This window comes from Hippocampus bargibanti, linkage group LG01, assembly GCF_051943395.1.
Source record: "Hippocampus bargibanti isolate YZ-2025 linkage group LG01, ASM5194339v1, whole genome shotgun sequence".
Lineage (NCBI taxonomy): Eukaryota > Metazoa > Chordata > Actinopteri > Syngnathiformes > Syngnathidae > Hippocampus > Hippocampus bargibanti.
Genome location: NC_142734.1, coordinates 6962272 through 6981540, shown reverse-complemented (window position 1 = coordinate 6981540; position 19269 = coordinate 6962272). Strand labels below are relative to the sequence as shown.

Sequence of the window (19269 nt, the reverse complement as noted above, 5' to 3'; positions counted from 1 at the left end):
CTCTCCAGTTGTACATGCACATATCGTTATAGAGCATATACTTTATTAAATGTTTGTTTTTCAGTATAAACACAATACATATCACTTATAAAACAAAACATACAAAATATAGCACTGAAGGAACTTACGAACAAATTCACCTTACGAATGACCGGTCGTAAGTTGGGGAGCGTCTGTACTTGTTATTGATTGAATGTTTTTCAACTCTACATCTCTAAAAGTAACTTTTGTCTTGTCAGATCTTTCTTTTGAAGCGCATGGACTGTTACACAGAGAGGACACTTTGAAGTTAGTTGTTTTTTTTTGTCCAGTCTGGCAAAGATGATGAATGTCAGGCAAAAAAGGCGCTTGGATGGACTGAAGTAGGCGACTGTATTTTGATGAACACACATTTCAAGCCGACATGTTTTGTTTTGGTTTGTTTCGTGGGGAGCTTTTTCCCGCTTCCTTTTGTTGGAGACATATTTGTGTTTGTTGGTGTGATTATTGCTTCTTGTGGCCCAAATGTGTGTTAAAAAACAAAGTACCGTATTTTCTGCACTATAAGGCGCCCTGTGTATGTAAAACATTTTAAAATGGCATTTATTGAAGGTGCACCTTATGAATGGAAAATGTTTTTAAATACAATGATACCTCATCTCACGAACGCTTTAGCTAACGAACTTTTCGCCTTACTAACATTAAATTCACGAGAATATAATCTTGGCATCCGAACTAGTTTTCGGGAAACACACGGAGCACCACAATGGCTGGAGAACTAGTTTGTGGCAGAAGAACACCAAACCACACGGTCGCCACCGTGGCTGGGGTTACTAGTTTTCCACACCCACTTTCTTTGAATACATTCAGTGCAGATGTGGTTTGTTATCAAGGATACTTTTGCTTTTTTTGGGACCGAAAAAGAACCCACCACAGGCTAGTCTTAAGCCGAAGAGGACACAAAAGAAAATTACAGTCGAGCAGAAGAAAGAGATCATCGAAAAACACGAACGAAGTGTGCAAACGTTTGTGTGACTTATCGTCCCAGTACCAGTATGCTAAGTCGACCATTGCTACGTGTGGCTAAGGGTGTTTCTGCATTGTCTAAGGAACGGTCCCAGGCAATAGAAGAGGTTGAAAAACTTCTGTTGATTTGGATTAATGTAAAGCAGTTAGCAGGGGACTGTGTGAGTGAGGGTATGATCGCCGAGAAAGCACGGCAACTTTACTCGGATATCATCAAGAGGCAACTACATTGAACATCACAAAGGTAAATAAAACGACTTTATTGTACAGTTTATTTCTTTAATTACAATACAATAGCACATTTATTATACATAAGATAAGGTATATTTTATGTAGTTTTCATGCTTATTTAATAGAAAATTATGTTTTATGGGGACCTGGAAACTGATTATTCTCATTTTTAATGGTTTCTTATGGGAAATGAATGTTTGGAAGAAACACTTTTCACCTTCCACAAACTTTCTGGGAACCAATTAAGTTTGTAGCTCAGCTATCAATGTATGTCATTTGTTGAATGTGCCTTATATTTCAGAAAATACGGTAACTTGAGTCAGTTTAGGAGACATTCACTCCCAATTTGACAGGGTAACGCTTCAAAATTATGTGGGTAGGAAGGTGCGGGCTGGCAGGGGTGATACAGTTAGAAGAGAGAGAGAGGAGTATTGTGCTCAAGGCACTTCCAGATGCAAGTGTCCAAACGACGCTTTTGACAATCAGAAAATTCTTGTAAACAAGGTGCTTGGGTCAAAAGAGAAGAGCAACACTAATTGAATCATTCCAGTGAATATCTTTGCTTGTCTTTAAAAGATGTGCTCATCATGTTGCTTTCCATACAACGGTCACATCTGACTTGGAATATTCAAACGAGTTGGCCTGCATATCACCAGTGCGTTTTCTCCTTTTCTGCAAAAGGGCTGATGTTCCCCAATCGTGTAATTTCTACCAAACGGTCTACATCCATGTGGTAAAATATGGATGACAAGTGTATGAAAGCATAGCTCTGCTTTCATACTGCCCTTTTTGTTGTGACCGCTTTGTTTTTTAGGTGTGCTATTTTTGTATTATTTAAATGTTTTTTTCTTTTCATTCGTTTTTTCAGATTCGTCCTATTTTTCAAAGAAACCCTGATTTTTATTTTTGATAGTGTGTTGTGTTCATCGATTGTGTTTCCATATTTTTGCTATGTTTAAATGTTTTATTCGACTGTGTTGTTCAATGTCATAGAGGCTTTAACGTTTTTTCCCCAGCTATTTCTGTTGCATCTGTTACAAACTTCATGAGCATGATTCCTGATCTGGAATCGATTCTTCGTTATCGAGGTTACATTGACATTAGGTTACCAGCAGCTGCACGACAGGATTTTTGAAAAAATTTTTCGACCTCCGTTTTTGGAGCCTCAATACACGGCACACTATTATGTGCGCTCACATTCGATTGCGTCCACCCCATCTCTGTTTAACCAACTCGGTTTCTCAGCACCGGAACAAAATGCGACGATTTCCACACTTTGCCTGTCATGTTCACGGGCAAACACGACGACGTTTGCGTCCATGTTGCTGCCGCGGCTGCTGGGAACATTGTGTCAAGGTGGGGTTAAGATTTAGATGCTACAAACAAACTTACCTCATCTTCATAGGTTCGGTTTTATAATAAGCAGTTTTAGAAGGCTGTTCACAGCTGGTACTGTGTCAATATCCTGTCTGTCCTCCTTCCAAATTTCGCCAATCAAGTCCAAGGTCTAATGATCTATGCAATTCATTTATAATCCTTACAAAGGCAATAAATACTATGCTTCCCAAAAATATGGCATCGCAGTGGGCACTTTTAATTGCTGTGACAGATGGAGACTACATAATAAAGGGAACTTGTGCTGTGATGCGTTTGTTGTTGAACGGTCTCATTTTGACGGCATCCAGTCTCTGACCATCTGACCATGTCGTTGACCATTTGCGTACCCGAACACACAGGCTTCCCGATCACGCTAAAACCATACCTGCCAACTTCTGCAACCAGAACAGCCAATACAGCCGGGTTCCAGGTTACTGCGCATGCGCTGTCTGCATTTCCGCTTGTTAGCGTTTTTTTATCATTTCAAGTTAATTGGCAACTTTTATACGGGAATTGTAATTGTTTATACGAGCAGCTATTAGCCAAGGTTAAAGGGTATGAAACTCAAACTCACGTCATCTTCACCTTTTCTTGAGCGAAGTCTCCTGGAAATGCTTGGGAGTATTCCTCACAAAGCGACTGTAGTTTTCTTTTACTTTTCACACTTTTTGTTGATTTTTCTCCGGCAGATGCAATTACACGACAATTATAAAAACGACGCTAACTCTTGAGTCTCGATTCTAGGAATGAGCTGTCACTCTGGATTCCAGGAAATACCCGTACCACGCGCATGCGCAATTCATCTATAGGAAGCTAACAGCTCGCACTGTGCCGATCGCATGTTGTCGTGTTTTGAATTTACGTTGAGTACACTACTTACTATTTTGGATTTATTGTTTTTATTGGAAAACGTAACTTTCATTACTAACCTGAAATGGGATAATGAAAACCGTAGTTTTTATGGCAAAACCGGAGTAGTTGGCAGGTATGCAAAAGGACAATTGAAGTCATTTCCGAGAACGAAAAAGCTGCTCCCATTCACTTTCAGGGCCCAATTTCACATCACGGCAATGCCTTGGATCCACAATGGACGATGGAATTGATTGGCTGGCTTTTAACGCTCATGTTTTTTGGTACGTCAAACAACTTGGAGCATACGTTTGGAAAGCAATATTACATTTAGAGCATTTGATTGCTGTTTTGTGTAGTCACTCTTTCTTTTTCGTGAGTGTGGTTTTCAACATGTTGGAGTGGCTCACTGGGACTAAAGAATGATTGCTGCTAATTTGGGGCTTTTCGGATTGTTTGGCCACATCAAATGTTCGGCCCAGTTCACATCTTTGTACGTCTGTGCCATGATACCGCAATAAGGAGAACCCAAACAACTATTGACTTTTCTGAACTGTCTTTTTTTTTTTAAATAAAGTTTGACCTCTGCCAAGGAGGCATGTTTTCAGCCATGTATGTTGATTTGTGTTTAAAAAAAAGTTTGGAGATGGTTTTCAGATACATGTATACATAAAGACATCAGGTGTTTCTGAAACAGTCTTTTTTTAAAGTCCATTCTATTTGGGCCACTTCAGGTGTCACATTTGGATTTCTTTCCTGTGATGCAGCTCTGCCAGGACACATGACAATGCAGTTTCATGTACCTATAGTTTTTTTTTGTTGAGTGATGAATCGATTGACAAAGAAAATACGAGAATTTATTAAGCGACTTACGACAAAAATAGAAGGTACCAAAAAAAATCTTAAATGGAAGTTTATAATATATACTAACTTTAAAATAGTATGAGTATATCCAAAAATGTTGACTCATACACGAAATAGACTTTGGACCTTAATGTACAATCTGTGAGAAAGACTCACCAGTGAAGAAATGAAGTTTTGTTTTCATCCTCTCTTTTTCAAGGGACAACTAAGACCAACATCAATACTGTACTGAACTCCGATTCACCTGCTGCTCAACAGCAAAGCAAAAGAGCATTCAAAGGCATTTCAATAACCTGGTTGCGCTTTAATCAAATTACAAAAATAGTTCTGTTTTGTCATGGAAATGTGCATATTACAGCGAACTAATGTACAACTTGCATGGCCCAATACAAAGGCTCCAGAGTTTTGTTTTGTTGGCATATTCAATTTTCCTGTACAGAAGTAACTTATGTTGCTATGAGAATATACACACTTGATTCTGACCAAGAAACATCTCTGCTTCAAGCCCAACACTGTAACTGACATTAGTGAGCGACAATGACTTTGCTGACAAAACCTGGAGCAGTGAGACTTGTAAGGATGCTCCATGAGTGAGCACATAGTCACAAGACCCAAAAGTGAGGCAGCCAGAATTTGAGTTATGCACCTGAGCTCTCATACAGTCAATTTGGTGTGAATCTTTTTTATCCACATGCACAAATCAATATTGAATTTACTTGCGACAAATGCATTCAATGCTAATAAGACTTGCTAAATTGCATTGTGTGAAGATCCCTGCCTGCAGTGACACTGTAATCCTGGTCAATCAGTGGTTGAGTGACATGCTTTACAAGATTATGGCTATCACGGGTTTCCCACACTGGTTGTAGAACTCACTTTTGTTTTCATTTTAGTGCATGTGTTCGCGCATGCACACATACGCATGGAGGCCTAAACAAACTCCAACCCTGGGAGGCAGTGCTTGATGCTGCAGCAGCGCCCTGTGGACCTATTTGACAGTGGCCAAATCAGTCCTTGATCTGATGTTGGAAATGTGCCCTGCAAATCCACTTTCATAACAGCTTCCGGTTGACTATTTCCCAAACCATCCTCCTCCTGAAATATGGCATCTGCTTCTGCAAAAAAAGGACAGCAGAGCTCATTGTTATGACTGCGCACAACCACGTTTGGAAGACCCCCCCCTCCAACCCCCTACCTACCTGTGTGAATGTGATGGGCTTGTCTTTGGTAATGTAATCTGCGTATTTGCATGTGAACATTCCACAGTCACTGCCGTTCATTTGCTGTGGGATTTCCTGTGAGGGCAAAGGATGAACACAAATGCTAACATGTATATACAAGCCACTAATCAAGACAATCATGCTTGAAATCGTCCAGATTTTGATGAATTTGGGGGGGATTGACTGTTCCGTTGCACTTCGAAATCAAAACTAGATAAATTCTTCACTGTTGTAGTTCAAACATGCAGCATGAATGAAAAATAAGCTATTTAGATTTTTTTTAGAACCATTTTGTCAACAACGCAAGCCATTGGTTCACAAATTAGGTAAGATCACAATGATGCAGGACAAGTCTGGTCGAGGGAATGAATCAAGTGTCTTATGTCTTATGACTTGCAAGAAGGGAGTTAATAAAACAAACGTGGCCATTGGGGTAACACTGGATGCGAAGCAGCTATGCTTGCTTTCCCCTCAGTGCATGTTGGTCATTGACAAAGCAGGAGAAGTGCCTTGCTGCCACTACGAGCATTGACTTTTCTTGACTGGAAAAAGACAAGTCGGCCTACAGAGACACCTGGGGGACAAAGTCAACGTCTGTTTTAATAGTTAGGATGCCCGAAGCAAGACTCCTGATTGCGAAGAAAATTTTGGGATGTGATGATGCATCTTCAAACATCATTCATGCTAAAAAAAATTGAGAGGAGAGATAATCTGCAAAAATACCATCATTTCAAACTACATAAGGAAACAGATGAAATGTGCACGCAGTCACAAACTGGCGACAAACATGTCATTGCCTTTTTTTTCCTTTTTCTTTGCCTCTACAATCAACACTGTTGAGCCAAACCTCAGCCCCCTTGAAGGACAACCAACACCATTTTTTTGTTTCTTAACTACCCAAAACACGCAGGCTGATATTTTTAGTCAAATGAAAAACACAAAGAAAAATGACTTAAAGTGTCCCAAAAGTACTGCAAAATGACGGAAATGCTGAGTTTCAGTAGGTCCCGCCCCCTTGTTGGTGACGTCACATCAGGACGTTTTGCCTTGCTCGAGTCAAAACAATGGCTTCAGATTCAGAGAAGATGCTTTCTTGTTACTCATCCAGTTATGAATATGATTCAAATAGTTCTGAGGATGAAAGCATAAATGTTTGCAACCAATTAAAGAAGTTATTCTGTGTTATTTTGCGGCATCTGGACAGAAATGTAGCACCCAGAAAATGCAGAAGATGGCGCCAAAGCTCTGTTGGAAATGGGCTGATTTGTCTGCTGGGAATTTGTGTCAACTAGTATCAAATAGTAGTCTTGGTGCAACACACAACGATTCACCATTGCATTATTTGTTTTTTCCGTCTAATTTCACCATCAACACGGATCAACACGAAGTTTTCAACTCGAAAACAAGTCTTCCTGAATATTCAGTGCGAGTCTTAAAATGTAAATTATAGCTACAGTAAAGTCTCGTTATATCGATATTCTCGGGAGTTGGAAAAAATATCGATATAACCGGACTATTGATATATCCGATCCTGTGGCATGTAAATTTTCTCCTTGCGTTCATAGAAATAGTATCGTAATAAGCAGTACTATCGCTATAACCGATATCGATATAACAAGACTTTACTGTATATGCTGTGGAATCTTTGTAAAATACGCTCAGTAGGAGTCAATTGAAGTGATTTTACAAATTATGGACACAACTTGTCCGCAGGCGTCGGTTGTCAGCCTGGCGGTTCGGTACATAGGCAGCAACCCAAGCAGCTTGAAAACAGAGGCCTTGAAACATGCTAATTTCCCAAGGATTACCCAAACAAAAATATTGCACTTGTTTCAAAGGACTATCTTGACTGCAATGGAATCTGCAAGATCAAAAGGAGGTGGGTGTGACAACATGACGGACCAAAGCCTTTGGAAGGCGGTATTTTATTTGGTTTTCTTCATATTATTCTAAAACGCTTTCTTTATTTTTTCACTGTTTATTCGGGAAACATTTACGTTACACTGAGACCTCACGGGGGAAAATACTGGCTGGCCAGTAATTGTTTCCATTTCGAGCTGTCACCCAACCAGTTGCACAAAATTTGAAAAAAAAAAAAAAAAAAAAAAAAAAAAAAAAAAAAAAAAGCTTAAATACCAGACACAATAAAAACAATACACAAAAGCACCAATCACAAACATACAACTCACTCATTTTTTCCCTCCATATCACCAGAAAGGTCATTGAAATATCATGCTCTAATTTTCCCACAATATTGACCGTCTTCGCTGTGAAGGAAACTTAACTCTTTCACTGCCAGACGTGCAAAAAAGTGTCCACACCAGTGCCAGGGTTTTTGTCACTGTCACTTAAATTCCAGGACCCACAGAATATTGAGTTTTAGGACTAAATAATCAGTCAAACAGTCAGTAAGAAACCTTAAACTGTCTTACTTCATCAGAAAAAAAGAGTTAATTCCTAAATTATATGGGTCAGGAGTTATATGAGCTTCAAATGAGGGTGGCTGTTCAAAATACAAGGCAATACATACATATTGGTTCATTTAGCAGTTTAACAACAGCTGAAGCTCGAACAAAGCGCTAACATGGAAAAAAGGGAAATGCTGTTCCCTTGTGGAAGGGAAAAAACATTGCCAGAGGTCTGGCCAGCACTTTATCTGCCCCCCAGCAAGAAAAAAAAAAGACCTCAACAAATTTAGGAATAGCGCTCTACATCATATTTTCAATTACCGAATAAGTTTGGAAATGGCAATGAATGAGTTAACATTTTACAAGTGACTCCATGCAGAACTTACATTGCGCTTTTTGCTGTGTAAAGTCCAGCCTGTGGTATCCAGTTCTTTGCCCTTTTTGTCCTTGCTTTCTTGTTGCAGGTAATCACTGAGGACAGGACACTGCATTAGTTTTTGACACTCGACAACTCACAAAAAGGTCAGGAGGCCGAGGAAGGACTATCCCCGTTTCAAGTTTACTCGCCAAACTTACAACAACAGCCTGCATGCTCCATCATTGTTTCCTCCCATGGAATCAAAGTAAGTGACAGCCTTTTTGCGGAAATCCACCACCTAATAGGAGGAGTATGATCAGAAAAGCTTCAATGCTAACGTGTCCAACGAACCCCGGGAGTGGCATGTTTTGAATCGGCAGTGACACTTACAGAGAGGCACCAGTGCATACTCAAATGGACGGGAACCAACAGGATGTCTTTGGAAAAGATGTCCATCTTTTTGGTCCAGCGGCGGACAGTAGAGTAGCCACTGCTGCGCAGTTTGGGATAGAAGAAGGTGCTGAACGTGTTGACGGATGGCAGCTTGGGCCCTTTGCTCCGTTCCACCAGAAGATTCATGTAAAAATTGATCACCTTAAAAAATGAAAGACACGCAATTTGAAGTTAATGGACCAATCCTACATTGAAGAATCACCCATGCCCACAAGGAACATGACATTTTATACTATGACATGTTTTTATTCAAAGTGATACTACTGAGCAAATACACCACTTTATTTGTGGATGTATGGAGTAGTACCGTATTTTCCGGTGTATAAGGCGCACCCAAAAGCCTTCATTTTCTTCAAAAGATGACACTGCGCCTTATATGTGAAGTAACAAGTATCGCAACTACTGTCAGCCACCGACGACTCCATTTTTCCCTGTAGAAGAATTCAATTCAGCACTGTAGCACCTTATGACGGTACTGTGATTATTTGATAGACAATAGATAGAATAGAAGTTATCGTATTTAAACGTTTCAAGGTTAGTTGGCCGCTGAACACAAGGCCCACAAAGGAAGTACAGAAAATCTGGGGTCAATCTGAGGTGAACAGACACAGCCTGTTAAACTGTCATCTTCATGGAGGAGATCTGGCCTTGGACTCATTTAGGACTTGGGTAACTCCTTCACAGGAAGAGGTCATTAGTGAGGTTACAAAACGGTTCATGGAAAGGACAACCCTATTAAAATGTCTAAGTTCTGTTGTTTTATTGTTGTAGGTGCTTGGGACGTCCAGAGGCGTGGTATTCAAATCAAGAAGACTGGTTTACTAATGTATCACTTAAATTTGCATATACTCTCAATAAATCGCAGGACAGAGGGCTGCAGAAGTTAGGCGTCGGTCATGAATGGCTACATCCCCTCCCGGCAGTAAAAGACAATCTTCCTGTGTTCAAGTCTTTGTTCACAGTGTCCGACCGCTCATCTCTGACATCACATAAAACGTTTGAAAGTGATTAAGTGTTGTACATCAACTTCTTCATGTAAAAGACATGCGCTCAAAGACATTCCGATGGGCTCGCAACGGGGCCTGGCAAATTGGCGTTTTCGTGTTTATTATGTTGGTTAAAGTCATTATAAGTGCCTTGCATGCTGGGTCCGAGAGGACCCAGCATGCAAGCATGACTTTGACATTAAGTGTGCTAAGTAATGTTCAATTACACGTGATGCAAATTTTCTACAGAAAAAAAAACAGCAGGTTTTTGGTCAGAGCTCACCTCATCATTTAGCCAGCTCAGCCCACTGAGCGTCTGCAGATCTTTGCGTGTCAGACTGAGGCCGAAACCCTCACTGAAGACTTCATCGGGACTCCCGCGTCTTAACACCTTGTCTACTTGCGCCTCCATTTCCTGACAAAACACCAATCAGAAAATTTGCATCTGCAATGTGTTACAGTGATAGCCATTTTGAGACTTTGCAGATGCGTGTTTCTATTTTCAAAGTGTTGATTTTGTATATGTATATGCACACTCAGTAGTACAATGTGCAGGTAATCCATACCTCAGTGAGTTGTGGAAATTCCGGCTTGTCGTCCAAAAACGAGGACTCTTTTATCACCAGAGTCAAAGGAATCTCCTTCTCCAAAGGAACTCGAACATGAACCTCCACATTGGTGCTGCGGACTCCTTCAGACAGCCGCTAAAACCCAATGGTAACACAGGTAAGTCAAATACAAAATGATCGACAACGTACTTGAGAGAACAGCCGTCACCTGGCGCAGCAGCTTGGCAGCCAAGTCCTCCTGCTCCTCGATCTGTCTTCGCCTTTCTCTTGCCCGAGAGTCATAAATGCTCGTTCTAAAATAGGATAATCGAATTCACAATTTTTCAACCATGTAAATTGAACATAATCACAAATAAAACATTCATTTGTTGACTTACAATTCTTTAATCCATAACTCAGCCTGGAAACAAGGCATGCTGGAAAAGATAAAAAGGACAACGTAAATGTCAGTGAAATACATGAAACTGGATGTTAAAGCTAAAATTTGTCAAAATCATTATTTTTTCCACAAAATACCTTCACTATTTAACAATAAAAGTTATTATAGATTGATTTGAGAAAATAAATCTTAACCTTGTGGTATCTTGCTTTTTACTCTTTTGCTCGTTTACAATAATAACAGAGTCGCCATCATGTGCTGCAAGACAAAAGAGAAACTGACAAATTCAGAATAATGACACATTAACTCAGTGAAACTATTCAACTGAAGGTAAAAAAACAAGAGAACGGATTGCTTAATTGACCTGACGACTGAGTGTCCTGAGAGCACGTGTCCAGAACAGCAGAAGGGGAGGGCTGGCTGCAGCTGAAGTCTGCATCAACAGACCACGTCTGGTAGTTCCCTGACTTGCAAGAGGCGGCCTCTGGGCTGGGAAGGTTGCTGGAACTCTGGCTGGACACGTCCCTGGTGCTGAGAGGGCTGCCGGCTTCCTCGGGAATATCCCCTGCCACTGAATCCGTTACTGAAGGAAGGTGTAGTAGTCTGCGGCTGGGGCTCAGGAAACTGGTGCTGATGAGAATTCAAAGACAATGACCACCTTAAGAACAAGTCATATAGACTAATACAAAGCAACATTTCCACAGGGATGCATCTGGAAAATTTAAAGAGGGGGGCAGTTGGCCCCCTTGTATCTTAAAAAGAGGGTCAAATTCTAAAATTGATGGAACTAATTTAACGATATTGCCAAAGTATAGAAAACGGATTGAAATAAACAAAAAAAGATCATTGGAGGATGATATTTCTAAATTGCAATTTAAAAAAAAACATTAGCATATTTGACAATAAAGCTGACTTTGACTTTTTTACTTTTGATTATTTTGCTACAATTAATTTTTCTATTATATAAACAATTTTGATTCAAGTCAAATAATTTATTCATACATAAAATAAGCAAACCTTTTCTATTTTCTTTAGTTACTCCACAATCAACCCCGTGCTATTTTGATATTGTACGGTATTACAGAAAAGACAGAGAACAGATTTAGCACAATACAGTAAAGTCTCGTTATATCGATATTCTCGTGAGTCCGAAAAAATATCGATATAACCGGGACTATCGATATATCCGACCCTGTTTGCATGTAATTTTCTCCGTGCGTGCATAGAAATAGTATCGATATAACCGGGACTATCGATATATCCGATATCGATATAACGAGACTTTACTGTATTTCTTACTGGTGTCTACTTTAACAAATTTGTTTGCTTTTAAGATTACCAACGTGCTGCACCAGCTCTGAAATCACTCCCATTAGCCACTAAATTCGAATCATTAACAGCAGTTTGCTTCAACAAATTGTTATTACTACTAATTGTTATTATTAAATTGTTTCTTAAAAAACGAAAATATGTTTGGTTGCTGCTCGTTTTTAATGTATTTTAGAGTTTTACTCCTGTTCTCTCGCTCCATATTGCAACCAACTACAGTATGTTGATGTTGTTCGATTGAAATACTGCAATGCACCATGGGTAAATGAATATTTGATTATCTCTGTCAGCAGTTTCCGGTGGATCACGACGAAAGTTAAAACCTCTGAAGGAAAACGAACAGTTTTTAATTACTGTTTTAACTAAATTCATTTCGCTATTTTAACAAGTATGTCATATGTGGCGCGGATCATGTAGCAATATGTAATAGACGTGCGCTGGCGCAGTGGAGTTACAAAGTTGCGCCAGTGGCTGTCAAAATGCGTAAATGTAATGATGTGAAAATGGCGAGGCCCAGATGCACCCCTGTTTCCAAGCCAATCAATTCTTGAAAATGTAAGCACTTGATCCCTTGATGACCACAAAGGTATTCAATTTTTTTGTCTTTTCAGTTCATTGAAAACAAGGTCAGTTCTGGGTTTGATAGGTCAGGTGATATAAATCATTGGAACATGAATACTTACAAATCTCTCTGTGACCTCGTGATGGAGGGCGAATGGCCGTTGACGAGACACGACTGGCCGCCAGAGACGATGGTCAGAAGCTGCCTGTAGGCCTCCTTCTCTTCTAAATGAACAGACTGAACCGAACGTGATGAGCCAACAGTTCGAAAAACACAACCGCCAACAAGTGATGACGTAATGGTTCACCTCCTGTGCTGTGGAACTGGTTCGGGCTGGAGGTATGTGGCACGCTGAAGTTCTGCGTGATGGCCTCTGTTTGATTGGAAATGTCTTGTCATACATGCTGGTGCAGGGGCTGCTTGTTGTGGAACCTCCACTAAGCACACTCAACAAAAAAAGACATTTGTGTCATCCCACATGACCAAGCCAACAAAAGAGTGAGAGACAATGCATTAATAATAATAATAATAATAATCTTCTTGTTTTCCTTTTGGCTTTTCCCTTCAGGGGTTGCCACAGCGAATCAATGTCCTCCATCTAATCCCGGTTTTGTGCATCCTCTTCTCTCACACCAGCTACCTTCATGTCCTCTTTGACCACATCCATATACCTCCTCTTCGGTCTTCCTCTCGGTCTCCTGCCTGGCAGTTCAAGGCTCAGCATCCTTCTCCCGATATAGTCACTCTCTCTCCTATGGACGTGTCCAAACCATCTCAGTCTGGCCTCTCTGACTTTCTCTCCAAAGCCTCTAATATGAGTTGTCCCTCTAATGTACTCATTCCTGATCCTATCCAATCTGGTCACTCACAAAGAAAACCTCAACATCTTCAGCTCTGCTACCCCAGCTCTGCTTCCTGTCTTTTCTTCAGTGGCACTGTCTCCAGTCCAAACATCGTGGCTGGTCTCACCACTGTTTTATACACTTTTCCTTTCATCCTAGCTGAAACCCTTCTATCACACCTGACATTTTTCTCCAGCCTGCCTGGACACGCTTCTTCATCTCTTTTCCACAGTCTCCATTGCTCTGGACAGTTGACCCCAAGTACTTAAAATCCTCCACCTTCTTTATCTCGTCTCCCTGTAGCAGCACTTGGATCCCTCTCATTCACACACATATATTCCGTCTTGCTGCGACTGATCTTCATTCCTCTCCTTTCCAGGGCATATCTCCACACCTCTAGTTTCTCCGCCACCTGTTCCCTGTTCTCGCTACAGATCATAATGTCATCTGAAAACATCATGGTCCAAGGAGATTCTTGTCTAACATCGTCTGTCAGCCTGTCCATCACCATAACAAATAAGAAGGGGCTCAGAGCTGACCCCTGGTGGAGTACCACCTCCACCTTGAATTCCCCCGTCACACTGACAGCACACCTCACAACTGTCTTACAGTCATGATACATGTCTTGCACCGATCTGACATACTTTTCTGTCACTCCAGACTTCCTCATGCAATACCACAGCTCTTCTCTGGGCACCCTGTTGTACGCTTTCTCCACATCTACAAAGAGACAATGCAATTCCTTCTGACCTTCTCTGTACTTCTCTATCAGCATTCTTAAAGCAAACACTGCATCTGACGCTCTTTTTTTGGCATGAAGCCATACTGCTGCTCACAAATGTTCACTTCTGCTCTTAGTCTCGCTTCAACTACTCTTTCCCAGAGTTTCATTGTATGGCTCATAAATTTTATTCCTCTGTAGTCAGTACAACTCTGCACATCTTCTTTGTTCTTAAAAATAGGCACGAGTACACTTCGTCGCCATTCTTCAGGCATCTGGTCACCATTTAAGATCTTGTTGAATAACCCAGTCAGGAACACCACCGCCACCTCTCCAAGACACTTCCATACCTCGATTGGTAAATCATCAGGCCCGAGTGCCTCCCCCCCCCCTTCATCCTCCTCAGCGCCCTCCTCACTTCATCCTTACTAATGTTTGCTACGTCTTGGTCCACAACAGTCACGTCTTCTACTCTTTGTTCCTTCTCATTTTCCTCATTCATCCATTCTTTAAAGTACTCTTTCCATCTTGCAATCACACTACTGGCACCTGTTCTAATAATAATAATAATAATATTATTATTATTAATAAATGTCATTTATATGCGCCTTTCAAAACTCTCAAGGACACTTTACAGTCACAGGATATTTTTTCTGCGGGTGAGCAGCAGCAACCACACATGCCAGCATTCACTCAACCCGGAAGTTACTCAAATAGATAGAAAGCTAGCTAGCTAGCTAATAGATATAGTAATAATACGTTTCATTTACAAGCGCCTTTCAAAACTCTCAATTGTCCAGTGGTTTGGAAGTGTTACTAAAGATGTTTCCATTACCTTGGTGTGCCGTATTTTCTGAGGTGTGTGGACCTGCTGAGCCGTGCAGAGGGAAGCATGATGGTGGGGGGTAAGCTGCATGGGTGCCCATTTATTTTTGGAACTTCCTGATGAGCAGGACTCGTGTGCACATGTCGTCTGCATACTTGATGTTCCCAAAAAGAAACGTCGTTAGAGCACCATTGTAGGGTTTAGTACAGTTTATATGACTGTAAGACGACCAGTAATTTTCTTTCTAACTGAACCTTGAAAAGTGAAACCAAATCCAACACGATCAGAAATAAACTCACCAGATTTGGGCATTTTCCACTCCAAACTGGAAGCGGGAGCAGCAAACGTCTGATCTGGCAAGTTTACTTCTGAGCTCTTAAGAAAATAAGACAGGGATACATTTGCATTAACATCCACATAAATCATTCATATCAATATATTTCATGTAAAGATCATGTAAAATAAGGTCAGAAGTTCGGTCATGCCAGAGAGACTGTCCCCCAGCTGGCCTGGCAACTCCTTGGGATTTACTCCGAAGAGCAAGACCAAGTGGCTGGGAAAAGGCAAGCTTGGGTTGCCCTGCGAAAGCTGCTGTGTCCCAGCAACCTGACCCCCACCTGATAAATGGAGGAAAATGCATGGATGGACAATGTAAAAATAAGTATTTCCTCTTGGAGGAACAAAAGGCAGGGATCCCAGCCAATGGAAATTAAAATAGAGGAAAATGAAACAGATCAGCCGGTGGTCAAGGGGGCCGCAAATTTATGAATGCAAGATTGCATTTTAAATATCTGCTACATAATTATACAAATACCATTTATTATGTTTAGAGGTTGTTCACCAACTTTGGTCATCCCCCATCAGGTCTCATTCGACTTAGTTTAGTATTCGAAATCATCATTAAAATCATGGTATACTACAGGTCAACAGTAATAAACATGCCCTATCATAATTTTCTTAATTAGAATAATAACTTATGAATTCGAATGACTCAGCAGGTAGTTTGTAATTCTGCTTTGTCAATATTTTTTTCTCTGCATGTTTGCTTCCCTCACAATGCTGTTTGAGTGCCAGGCAACCTTTGCCACCATAGTTGATCACTTTTCCATCGCACAGACTGCAAAGGGCTTTCCCCGGATTTTTATGTTTGAATATGAAATCTGAAAGCGGGCATCCGTCGACTTGTTTTTCTAACCATGCCCAATTCCACAACTTCTTTATCCCTCCTTCCAGAGACGTCACCCTTCCACTATCACTCTTGTGTAGGATATCTCTCTTCCACGACATCTTTACAATGTGAAAAGTCGTGTGCTCTCCCGAGCCAGCAAGCACACGGAACATGTGCACGTAAGATTTATATCGAAACAAAATCTATATACAGTGGGACCATGGCTTACGAACTTAATTGGTTCCCAGACAGAGTGTGTAAGGCGAAAAGTGTGTATCCCAAAAATGAATTTCCCATAGGAAACCATTAAAATGAGAATAATCCATTCCCAGGTCCCCACAAAACACAACTTTCCACTTTGTAATTTTCTAAGCCTTAAAGGACAACCGACAGACTAATAAAGGCAAATCCAATCCAATCACTTTTTTGTTTCCTAACAGACGTCAGAAAAACGTTTTATAGCATCTAAAATACCCAAAACACGCAGTATATATTTTTAGTCAAATGCAAAACACCAATAAAAATGACTTAAAGTGTGCTGAAACTGCAAAAAAAATGAAATCGTAAGTGGCCAGTTTCAGAAGGTCCCGCCCCCTCGTTCGCGGTGTCACCCCAAGACGTCTTGCCTTGCTGGAGAATCAAAACAATGGCTTCAGATTTGGAGAATATGCTTTCTTGTTACTCATCCAGTTATGAATATGATTCAAATGGTTCTGAAGAGGAAAGCATATATGTTTGCAATCGATTAAAGAATTTAACTTCATCTCAGTGCAAGCCAAACATCACCTGTGTCGGCTGTGGGATCTCAGTGACGTCTTTTACAAGGAATTTTGGGAATGATGTTGCTGTGCCGATGACCATTTTGTGTATGGGAGCCTTTTACTGAGTAAGTTGCTTGTTCTGTAGCCACAAAGGGACACAAGTCTTCTTGTGCCGGTCCCAAGCCCGGATAAATACAGAGGGTTGTGTCAGGAAGGGCATCCGACGTAAAAGCTTGGCCAAAACAAACAGGCGGATCAAACCTCCACAGATGGAGGACACTGATTTGCTGTGGCGACCCCTTGAAGGGAAAAGCCGAAAGGAAAAGAAGAAGATTCCATGCCATTTTCAGGTATCTGGGGGCGGGAAATGTAGCAACAAAAAGAGGCAGAAAATGGCGACAAAGCTCCTTGTAAGGAATTAATCAGCCCATTTCCACTCCATTCTGATCATCCTATCACCCTTCAAAACAAATGTTTTAGCAGTTGTATGCGGAAATAAAAGATAAATGAAAATATCACCGCTGGGAAAAAATAGCGGCATTCCGCTAAGTAGCGGACATCTGGGATCCCTGAAAAGGGTTCTTTTGCCAAAACTTGTAGGTCAATAGGATCGTTTAACAGCACAAGTGGTGAACATTTTGTGGACATTTCGGAAAAAGATTTTACAGCTCCTGTGTTTTTATGCGCAGGACTTAGTCTTATGGCACACAAATATTTATTTTCCATCATTTAAGCCATTGGGGCAATGTCACTGAATATTTTACATATGACATGCCAGCCACCAGACCGTATGGGCTTCCATTATAATTGAGTTTGATCCCCTTTAAACCATGACATTGAAGGTGTCAAAAAAGGCATAAGGTAATTTATGAAAACTTGACATCATTTCAGCAGATTGGAGGGATATTTTAAAAAGTTAGAGAAAAATCACTATGTGCTCAAATTAGCAAACAGAAGTTATCACACCTGTGTGCCCTTAATTCAGAAGTGGTGTGTCAATATAGTGTATTATTGATGGAACTTGTAGCACAAAAAAACATTTCTGGAAGAATTTGAGGGCAAGTGGCAATAATTGAAAATCTCTGTGGTTTTTATACTGATTTGAATAACGCCTCTGAATCACTGTACATACAAGTTTATTTACCGGTCACAAAAATCCCATGTCGGTCAAGCGCTAGTAAATACAGTGGCAATGGACCTACTTTAATGACGCTGTTTCTGCATAAATAGCAAACAACAATTACAGCTATGCTGAGTGGAAGAGATGCATGTGCGAGGGAGTCACATTGAACTACTACTATAGTCACCTATATAAGTTAATACAATTTCTTTGCATGCATGTACCTTAAAATCTTGACTTATAGGAAGCGTGGTCCATCTTGCTGCTGATGGTGGCAGTGTGTGAAGCCCAAAAGATTGGGGAGAGGAAGCAGGCAAGATGTTTCTCAAGCTCGGACTGACGTTATTCTTCATCCATGTCGCCACATTCGAGCTCTGATTCTTTAGTCCTTCAGCTGCGATCTTGACCGTGTCAAAAAGGTTTCCTGAAGAAACCAAGCCAGCCCCCAAGGCGATGTTAAGAAATACACAAATGAATGTTAATGATGGATAATGTGGAGATCTTTCATTTACCCATTCGAGATTTCTTCACTGGAAGTTCATTTTCATCTCCTCCATGCCCATCTTCCAAGCTTAAGATGCAGGTATTTAGAATACAAAATAGTGCGATGGGAGAAGTTATGTCAAGGTGGGATAAAGTTATGCAATAAAAACCTGTTTAGCACTTACCAATCAATTCGTCTTTTCCGTCTCAACCTAATGTAATCATCACCAGGTTGCCGGTCTGAAGGAGATTGTTCCACAGCTGGAATGCCATTGCGAATATTGGCAACGCTTGACTCTACCCATTTGTACAATTTATTCAGCATGGTTTGAAGTTTGCTCAATTACGCTGCTGGTTTCGTCGTAAATGGCTTCAAACGAGCAGCGTCTAGCGGTCTTTGGAGCCGACGCAAATAAACCCCGCGCGAGTCATTCGAGCGAGACGCGTGAAACAGGGTCGAATTCCAAGAGTTTCCACTAACCGGCAGTAAACTAACGGAGATTTTGTTAGCCCAGGTGATAGCAATGCTAACGCGCCGGCTAACCAACGTTGTTAGCAACGCGGCTAATTTCTAAAACTTTGTCTAGATCATGACAGCAAGGCCAAAGGTGGCAACCACTGCATTCGGAATGCCCGTTATGGTGTTGTGTCTCATACTCCGCCGATAAATATTCTCAACGACACGTTATTTGGCGAAAAAACTCGTTGAAGACGATTATCTCCCGCTTCTTCCTAATTCAAAACCACAACATGGCCGA

At 40.9% G+C, this 19269-nt stretch overlaps 2 protein-coding genes across 5 annotated transcripts in view; one reads left to right on the top strand and one right to left on the bottom strand.

The window, feature by feature from the left end:
* LOC148902901 (RNA-binding motif, single-stranded-interacting protein 2-like) overlaps positions 1 to 2881 on the top strand; it is a 27460-nt gene extending 24579 nt beyond the window's left edge. For both annotated transcript variants that reach the window (XM_088992891.1, XM_088992881.1), the window contains one exon: positions 240 to 2881. The gene's annotated coding sequence lies outside the window, so the exon portion shown is untranslated. The remainder of the gene's footprint in view (positions 1 to 239) is intronic.
* On the bottom strand, positions 2377 to 19269 carry senp1 (SUMO specific peptidase 1). 3 transcript variants are annotated; one of them, XM_088992863.1, is made up of 18 exons: positions 18697 to 19269; positions 18541 to 18599; positions 18253 to 18452; positions 15279 to 15354; positions 14989 to 15133; positions 12898 to 13036; positions 12712 to 12827; positions 11064 to 11329; positions 10894 to 10957; positions 10698 to 10736; positions 10529 to 10613; positions 10318 to 10455; positions 10035 to 10166; positions 8703 to 8906; positions 8531 to 8610; positions 8341 to 8425; positions 5526 to 5621; positions 2377 to 5441 (listed from the first exon to the last, which is right to left on the bottom strand). In XM_088992863.1, the coding sequence occupies exons 1-18, from the start codon at positions 18834 to 18836 to the stop codon at positions 5379 to 5381; spliced, it is 2127 nt and encodes a 708-aa protein (XP_088848989.1). In that variant the 5' UTR covers positions 18837 to 19269; the 3' UTR covers positions 2377 to 5378. The 3 variants fall into 3 exon arrangements, 2 of the variants coding, with proteins under 2 accessions (XP_088848989.1, XP_088848997.1); XM_088992871.1 differs by having other exon boundaries at positions 12898 to 13027; XR_016114523.1 differs by lacking the exon at positions 2377 to 5441 and adding an exon at positions 9073 to 9196 and having other exon boundaries at positions 5567 to 5621.

Coding starts and splice junctions, on each gene's coding strand:
- senp1 (XM_088992863.1), bottom strand. CDS start 18,836: ATGCTGAATAAATTGTACAAATGGGTAGAGTCAAGCGTTGCCAATATT. Junction 11,330..12,711: donor ACGAGGTCACAGAGAGATTT/GTAAGTATTCAT, acceptor AATTCTCATCAG/CACCAGTTTCCTGAGCCCCA. Junction 8,907..10,034: donor TGAGCTGGCTAAATGATGAG/GTGAGCTCTGAC, acceptor TCATTTTTTAAG/GTGATCAATTTTTACATGAA.